The sequence below is a fragment of the Colobus angolensis genome, unplaced genomic scaffold (assembly GCF_000951035.1).
Source record: "Colobus angolensis palliatus isolate OR3802 unplaced genomic scaffold, Cang.pa_1.0 Scaffold20, whole genome shotgun sequence".
NCBI lineage: Eukaryota > Metazoa > Chordata > Mammalia > Primates > Cercopithecidae > Colobus > Colobus angolensis.
The window spans coordinates 1,373,306-1,381,828 of NW_012115155.1; the positions used below are offsets into that span (position 1 = coordinate 1,373,306).

Here is an 8,523-nt window from a genome sequence, read left to right on the forward strand (position 1 = left end):
TAAGAATGGACTTGCACATAATTCACTTCAACAACACAAAAGCTTCCAAACCTCCAGCCTCCTTTGGGCTGCCGATGCGGCCTCCAAGGTCCACTGAAAAGCCATCCCCAGGCAGCAGAAGCATGCCTGTGTCTTCTTCAGCCCCCGTCCATGCTTTGCCCTAGAGACACGCGCTGTCATCTCTTTGTGGGTCTGTCTGTCTGTCTGTCTTTCTCTCCGCTGTGAGCACTGACAAGCAAGTAAAGATGACAGTGAAGCCTTTGTGGGCACCAAATGCTGAGAGCATTATCACTAAGCCAGTGCCAACCATGGTGACTGCAATAAATTTCCCCCACAGAAATTGATAAACTGCCACTTTCTGCAGCCATTATGCTTGCCTTTGTATCCCGAAGAGTAAACGCCTCTCTGCCTTTCTTTCTCTCTCTCGTGTGTGTGTGCACACATTAGATGACATTTATTCATTTTATGCATCCTGGGTTCTACTGGTCGTCCCACCTCAGTTCCTGTAGCAAAGAGACTTGAGTCTGAGCCACTAATTATCACCAGTGAGGTTTCCTCCCCGAGCAGGAAGCAGCAGGCCAGAGCTGCGCTCTCTCAGTGCACTCTCCAACCAAGCATCAGTCACCACTCCCGGTCCAGTCCCTGCGGCCGAGAGCTGGTGTGCAGGCTGGAGGAGGCAGCTGGCTGTCTCCCTGGCAGGTCCCTCGTCTCCTGAGAAACCAAAAGTCAGAACCAAGGCCAGGCTGTCCTGGTTGGAGACTGAGCCAGAAAGGTGGCTCACCTCATGAGGAGGCTGTCGAGTGACCTGAGAGCCTCAGACCCTCAGACCCTCATGTCAGCCAGATGTCGCACCAGCCTGCTGTTGGTAAATCTGGCTATGATGCACATCCAAGGTGGCATGGGTCCTGTGCAAACCCCTCCCTCCAGCTCCCCAACCCCCTGACCCCTGGCCAGCTGGAGGGAGCCCCTTGAATCTCCAGGAGGAACTTGACACCTCCCAGAGATCTGTACTGCCTTGGAACAGGCTGCAAAGAGTGCAGTATAAAATGGGAAATATGTGTCATCTGCACATTTTCATGGCCCCCTTTTGAGGAAAGGGAGTCCAAGTTATTAAGTCAGGAGGCTTTTAAAAGTCAAAGGTTCAAGGATTTATCACACAGTTGTGTGTGTGTGTGTGTGTGTGTGCGTGTGTGTGTGTTTAAGGATGTTAATGTTTATGATGCATTTCTGTGGAATGCAGGCCCACTGGGAATTGTAAATTTTTCTTATTGGTAACCATTTCTGCATCGGTTTAGCACGGAACTGCTGCTGCAAGTAATTGAACCGGATTTTTCTAGAATGATTCGAAAATCTAGATGTTTGTAAAAAGCTCTCTAAATTATTCATTCACTTTTATTTTGCAAAGTGGTGTGATGGTCAACTCTTTTCCATCAGACCTAACTTGCGCGCATGCGTATTTCTGTGGGGACTGGCTCGAGTGTGCTTGAGCTTTCTGTATTCTCTTCTGTAGGAACTTCTCAGCCTTCCTTTTAAAAATATAATAATTTTTTAATGATGTCTAAATAACGATTCCAGGCAGTATTACAAGAAATATAACAGTAAAATGTTTGTACGAGTCCATCAGAAAGGGAAAATGCCTACAGAGAAAATAGAAATATACCCATTAGATGTGTATGGCCATAACCAAGCTTTTAAACCATGATTTGAGACTGGCATCCTCCATCCTCTCTCCCCTCAGGTCAGCTGTGGGAGGCTAGGGGTGGGATAGCAAGAGGCGCCTAGGATCAGGTGGGGCCTCCTGGACCCCAGGCCCAGTGAGAACCAAGCCTGGGGGTTTGGGGATAGTGGGCAGCTCTGGATTTGCAGAAACAGCCTGAGAATGAGAGGCTGGAAAGTGTGAGTTGGAGCAGCTCATTGAGGAGACAGAAAACCGAAGAGGAAGAAAGCAGAAGACACCAAAGCCTGGTGCTGACCAAATGACCAAATGTTACTCAAGTCCCGAGCAATGAGCCGCAGGCCCTGGCCACCCCAGAGGCAGCTCGAATGCAGGGACTGGACGGGCCCAGGGCACAGTGGAACTAGGGCAGGCAAGAGCCAACTTGGGGCCCGGAGGAGGTCCTTTAACCTGTCCGGGCCTCAGTTTTCTCTTCTGCAAAGTAGAAGGAATGACAGCCTTCCACAGGTCAAACTTTGTGCGCACATCCTCAGGTGCGATCCCCGACTTCGCCTCGCTGGCACTTCTCTGCCTTTGACTCCTGGTTACTGCAGCTGTGTCCATGCCAGCATTTGTTAGGTGCTGGGATGTGCCTGGCCAGCTCCTCTCTGTTGGGGAAGATGGAATTCACGCTATAGGGGAGGCCCGGAGTTGCTACATGGGGCAGTCACAGGGTGGGGAACTTCCCTGAAAACTTCTTATTTGCATAAAATGTGCCCTGGTTTTGACTTACATTGCAAATCTCAGATCCATAAAATGGGAAAGACTTTGCAGAAGCTGTTATTCACTTCACCTGACTGGGAGATGTAGATTTTTCATATCCAAGGGTGTTAGTTTTAATACTAACATTAGCATGTGGGGAGGGGTGATCGAGATGATGGGGAGTAGGGCCCCCCCACCACCTACCCCTGGGACCTCTAAAGGAAAGTACATACCACCGTATGTTAGTTGCATCCTGTTACCTGTACCGCAGAGCCAAGAGGTGGGGAACTTAATTCTGCCTTGTAGAGGCATTGGGCCTTCCTGTTGAATGTAGCTAGTTGGGGGAAAGGCACTTCCCAGGGAAAAAGATTAAGCCTATAACCTAAGCAGAAAGAAAGCAAGAGCTCTGGGTGGGAAGTGGCCAGAGGCACAGACCAGGCAGACACAGGTTTGGAAGGGCCAAGGAGACAGCACATCTACCAATGGCAGCAGCTGGGCCTCACCTGCCCTGACACCCCCACCTAATGGAGACTGGGCAGACCCCTCCAAATGGTTGCTATGCCCTGGCCCAGAAGCCTCCAAAAACCCTGAAGCCATTGACTCAGCATTCCTGAAGGCTCCTTCCATGAGTACCCCCATACCAGGCTGCACCTCAAGGCACCTTAGATCTGGTGTTTGATTTTCACTCTGACCAGAGTTGCAGCAGTCTCTTTGCTAATATTTATTTCCAGTGTTTAAATTCATCTGTGCATAAGTCCTCAGTGTTACTAAGTTTATCAAATAGCGAAATGCTTGACTAGGTCTAACGATGTCACCAAGCTGCAGAAGGGCAAGCTGCAGAAGGGATTAGAAACTCATAGTATTATTATTTCATCACCACTGAGCATGAGAGAGCCCCAGCTAGGTTCTGGGGAGAACAGCTATGACTCACAAATACTCCCCTCAGAATCTAGTCCTAAATCATTCAAACCACAGAAATGTATTGAGCACTTACTGTGTGCCAGGCCCCAGTAGGTGCTAGAGACACATAAATGAGTTTTTTATTGGCCCCCATCCAATGAGGTGACAGACAAGAGAACCAGGGTGTGCAGCCAATGGTAATGTGACGAAAAGTGCAGAGTTAGTTCCAGAGCGTGAAGTCCTTCCTGTCCCAGGAGCTGCTCCCCAGGCTGCCTGGACCAGCCTTTTGAGCTCTTGGGACTCTGGCAAACATCAAAGCTGTTGCAAAAGTCAGGGCTCTTGCAAAAGTTGGAGCTGGCCCATGGCAGGTGGTTGAGAAGTGGCTGCATGACTCTCCCCATGCAGAGCAGTTAGAGGGTGGAGGCCGACTTCCAGTATCCCTGGGAATCCAAAGTAAGAGGCCACTGAGGGGCAGGGGAGGGCCCCTCAGAGGCTTCCAGAAAAAGGCAATGCAGCAGCTGGACAAACCAGGAGAAGGCACACATCCCTAAGCCCAAAAATCAGGTGATGTGAGACAGGCCGAGCTCCGTGGCAGACACCCTGAGCTGCCCCCGCGTGTCTTGGCTAACTCTGCTCTTTCCTTACTCCCATGGCTTGCCCTGCCCAGGAGCAGGGCTGAGGCCCATCCCTGATTCAGTAAATCCTATGCCATAACAAGGGGAGGGGTGGGGGCAGCCACAGCCCACAAGACCCACCAGTCCCAGGGTTTGTGCAGCTCCAGGTCTCCCTGGAAAGCAAGAAACACCCAGCTCCAGACGCTGAGGCTGCAGATTCAGCTGCCACTGCCTGATGGCCTCCAACCTGGCTGGATTAACTGGCCCATCGGGGGCTGGCTGCCCCCACAATCCAGCTCCCTGGCCTCCCTGGGCAAAGTAAAGCCCTCCTCCCTGGCTCCATAGCGCCCAGTCGTCCCTTCATTCCAGCACTTTGCTCCTTCCTGCATTGTGTAGCTGGCCTTTTTCCCAAGAGCTTTAAGAGAGCAGGTCATCTTTGGCTACCTGCATGGCCCTGGCACCTTGCTCCATGCTGGGTACACAGCAGGTACTCTGGGAATAATGAATAAGAGAACTTCTCAGAGGTTTGGCAGGACGGACCATTGCATAAAACTGCACAGGCTGTGCAGAGGGCGCTCTCCACAGCGATTACTATGTAACTAGCACCTCCTACAGTTGTACAGCATAGGGACCGTGGTGCTTGAGCATGCCCCACCCCCTCTGCTGCTTCAAGCCCCTGGCCTTGGTGCTGACGGTTGGGCTTTCCTCTTCCCCTTCCCAACCAGCACTGACCATCATCGTTCCCCTACACTGGCAGTGGATAGTAATGAACTGTCCCAGTGAGCAGTTCTCCCAGGCTGGGCTGTCAAAGCACGGTAGTGAGAGATTCCTGGTTGGCACGCAGGCAACTTGGACTGTTGGTCAGCCAGGAAACTCTGTCCTTTGGGAATATCCTCCCAGTCAAAATGTTAGGGGGCTCCCGGATTCCCAAGATCTTTATGGTCCCCTAGAACTGCTCCTCTCCCCAGCCTGCAGTGGGCCTGATGACCCACAGGTAGCCAGGGAGTGGTCCCCATGGGATTGGTTTCATTGACTCAGCTAACAATGCCACGATGACGCTGATCACCTTCTTCTCACCTGAGAGACCCAGCTCTGGGCAGCCAAGGGGTGTGTAGGGACAGGGCATATGCATGTGACCCTCAAGACCTAGAGGAGCTCAGAGAGAGCATGAATACTCGAAGTCCCTGTGAGCAGGGAGGACTTTCTGGACCAAGTGGGCTGGGAGCTGGGCCAACTGTAAAGACCCAGGAAAAAAAAAAGTTAAAACTGAGTTGCTCTTGCATGCAAGTGAGTGGTTAGTTCATTCACCCCTTCCACAGCCCTTTCCTGAGCACCTACGCAGTGTTTTTCAAAGTGTGGTGCCCACCCCAGCAGCACCAGCAATTCTGGATGTGGAGCCCAGCAATATGTTTTCATCAGTCCTCCAGGTGACCCGGATGCAGCTCAGGTTTGACCTGATGTGCCCTAAGTGCCGGGGTTTGCAAAAGTGAATTTTACTTAGTTCTCACCTTGAGGAGCTTGGAGTTGGGGAGAAGATAGACAGGAAAGAAAACAGCACTGTCCAGTAAGATGGATTGCTCTGGAGGGCCATGGAGGCAGAGGAGCAGTTGGTGTGGGCTTGATCCTTGCAAGGGTAAGTGGCCTGGAGACCCCAGTGGCATGACTGTCCCTGGCAGGGAGCCAGATGTTAGGACCAGCATCCCCTAGAGGGCTCAGGGAGCCCAGTGCCCCAGATCCCAACCACCAGGGCTGTAGCCCTGAGCAGCAGGGCCCTCCCACTCTTCCTTCCACCCCAGATCTCCTGCCCTGCACTTCCCCCACCTTCTTCCCACTCCCGAGTCCCAAATAGCAGCAGGTCTTTTCCTCCAATTGTCTTGGAGAGAAATGGGTATGTCTCTCCAGGCCATTATCTTAGAGCACATTTTTAGAAAATTTTAAAGTAAATTTTTCCATTAGGCAGAGAACACCGTGTATTGATTTGGGTGCATCTATTTCTGCGTTACCCAGACAAGAAGATTTACAAAATATCCTAGAGAGGAATAAAATAAAAAATGAGCAAATTAAAAGGCCCAGAGCATAGCACTTTATTTGTCTCATATAATCCTTCCTACACCTCATTAAAGTGAGGAACATCACCCCATAGTGCAGATGAGGAAATGGGGCTCAGGAAGGTGAAGTGACTTGGCTGGGCCACCAGCTAGCAAGTGATCGGGTGGGATATGAAAATCCATCCCTCTGCTGGGCCCTTGCTGGCTGACCTTGCAGTTTACTAAGGTGACTGATCTGGAATAAATCCAGAGTGTTCTAACGTTTTCCTGAGCCCATGTCCTGTTGGCTGCATGGTGGGACCCATGTTCCATTGACTGCATTGTGGGGAGTGGCGTGGCCTGGCTAGGGAGGCTCTCAGTGACAAATTGTGGCTTCAGTTGTGTGATTTAGAGTCCCAGGGGCTGAAATGACCCTCTGCCTGGTTAAGGAAGGGATGACTTTAGGAGTAAGAGGGACCTAATGCCCCACCTAGAAGATTTGCAGCTGTGTGCATGTTTCCACCTGCATATCCTTCTATAAACCCTCAGCCATGTGGGTGAGGAGCAGATGGCGCCTCCCCCACACCCCCTGGAACACATCTGCCCTGTTCGCTGACCCAGGAGCTGGTGGGGTAGACCTCAGACCCTGGCACTTGGCACACACACATCATCCCCTGGGCCCTGGAATGGCTCTCTGCTTGCATGGACGGCAGAGAAGTAGCTGTGTGAGCAAAGGCCAAGAGGACAGTTTAGCCCAAGGCACCATTTTTACAACAACAGGTAATGGTACTGATTATATAAGCCTCACTTGTCCAGAGGTCATGGGGCTTAGGAACCTCAATTATGTGGAAAACAAACAGGAAATAACTTCAGAAGGTTGCAGAGTCACTGTGTTAGTGTGGTCTCTGTGTTGCTATAAAGGAATACCTGAGGCTGGGGAATTTGTAAAGAGAAAAGGCTTTTTTAGTCCATGACTCTGATGGCTGGAAAGTTCAAGATGAGGCATCTGCATCTGGGGAGGGCCTCAGGCTGCTTCCACTCATGGTGGAGGCCAAAGAAAGGCAAACATTTGAATGCTCTGGATTTATTCCGGATCAGTCACCTTAGTAAACTGCAAGGTCAGCCAGTAAGGGCCCAGCAGAGGGGTGGATTCGTATCCCACCTGACCACTTGCTAGCTGGTGGCCTGGGCAAGTCACTTCACCTTCCTGAGCCCCATTTCCTCATCTGCACCATGTGTGCAGAGGTCACCTGGGGACAGAGGAAGCAAGAGAGAGAGAGGGGAGGGAGGTGTCAGGCTCTTTTTAACAAGCTGCTTTCGAGGAAACGAATACAGTGAGAACTAACAGGGAACTTACTTGCCCCTCTGCCCACCCCAAAGCCAGGGAGGGAATCCACCCCCATGACCCAAACACCTTTTATTAGGTGCACTTCCAGTATTGGAGATCAGATTTCAACATGAGGTTTTGGGGCGACAAACCTCCAAACCACAGCAGCCACCAACATTGGTGTTACAACATCCATCCAATGATTTAGGCTCACGGAGCGTGCTTGAGCTCTCATCCAAAACATGTTTACTCTTGGTTTACACACACTAGTAGCAGTCTGCCGTATCTCCGTTTCCTTTTTTAAGTAACAACTTTTTAAATAACTTTATTGAGCTATACCTCACATTACCATGAAACTCGCCCATTCAAAGTATGCAATTCAATGGTTTTTAGTGTATTCAGAGTTGTGTAATCATCACTATAATCAACTGTGGAATACTGCCATCACCCCAAAAAGAAACTGTGTACCCGTGAGCGGTCACGCCCCATTTTCTCCAGATTCCCCATTCTGACAACCACTCATCTACTTTCTGTCTCTATTGACTTGCTTATTCTAGACATTTATATAAATGAAATTATGTAATGTCTGGCCTTCTGTAACTGGCTTCTTTCACTTAGAGTAATGCTTTCAAGGTTCATCCCTGTTGGAGCATGGAAGGGGACTTAGTTTTTCTTTATGGCTGAGTATTATTCCACTGGATGGATAGGCCACATTTTGTTTAACCATTCCTCAGTTGATGGACGTTTGAACTGTTTCCTCTTTTTGGGTATTATGAATAATGGGTGAAAATGTTTTTTGTGTGGATATACGTTTTTCCTTCTCTTGGATATGTAGAGTAGTAGAGTTGCTGGGTCATACAGAAACTCTGTTTAACGTTTTGAACAACTCCCAGGCTGTTCGTCCACGGCGGCTGCACCATCTCACAATGCCAGCAGCAGTGTAGGAGGGTTCTGATTTCTCCACATCCCCCCTGTCTTTTAAAAAAATCTCTCATTGTAGCCATCCTAGTGGGTGTGAAGTGGTATCTCATTGTGGTTTTCATTTGCATTTCCCTGAGGGCTAATGATGCTGAACATCTTTTCTTTTCATGTGCATTTGTATATCTTTTTTGGAGAAGTGTCTTTTCCAGTCTTTTGCCCACTTTACATAGGTTCTTTTTAATACCGGGGTGTAAGAGTTCTTCAGATATTTAGAAATAGGTCCCCTTGGCCGGGCGCGGTGGCTCAAGCCTGTAATCC

At 50.0% G+C, this 8,523-nt stretch overlaps 1 protein-coding gene across 1 annotated transcript in view; it reads left to right on the forward strand.

The window, feature by feature from the left end:
- Positions 1-445: 445 nt before the first annotated feature.
- STEAP3 (STEAP family member 3, metalloreductase) overlaps positions 446-8,523 on the forward strand; it is a 37,018-nt gene continuing 28,940 nt past the window's right edge. The window contains exon 1 of the mRNA XM_011941611.1: positions 446-865. Within this exon, the coding sequence (XP_011797001.1) occupies positions 844-865 (22 nt within the window). The 5' untranslated portion in view covers positions 446-843. The remainder of the gene's footprint in view (positions 866-8,523) is intronic.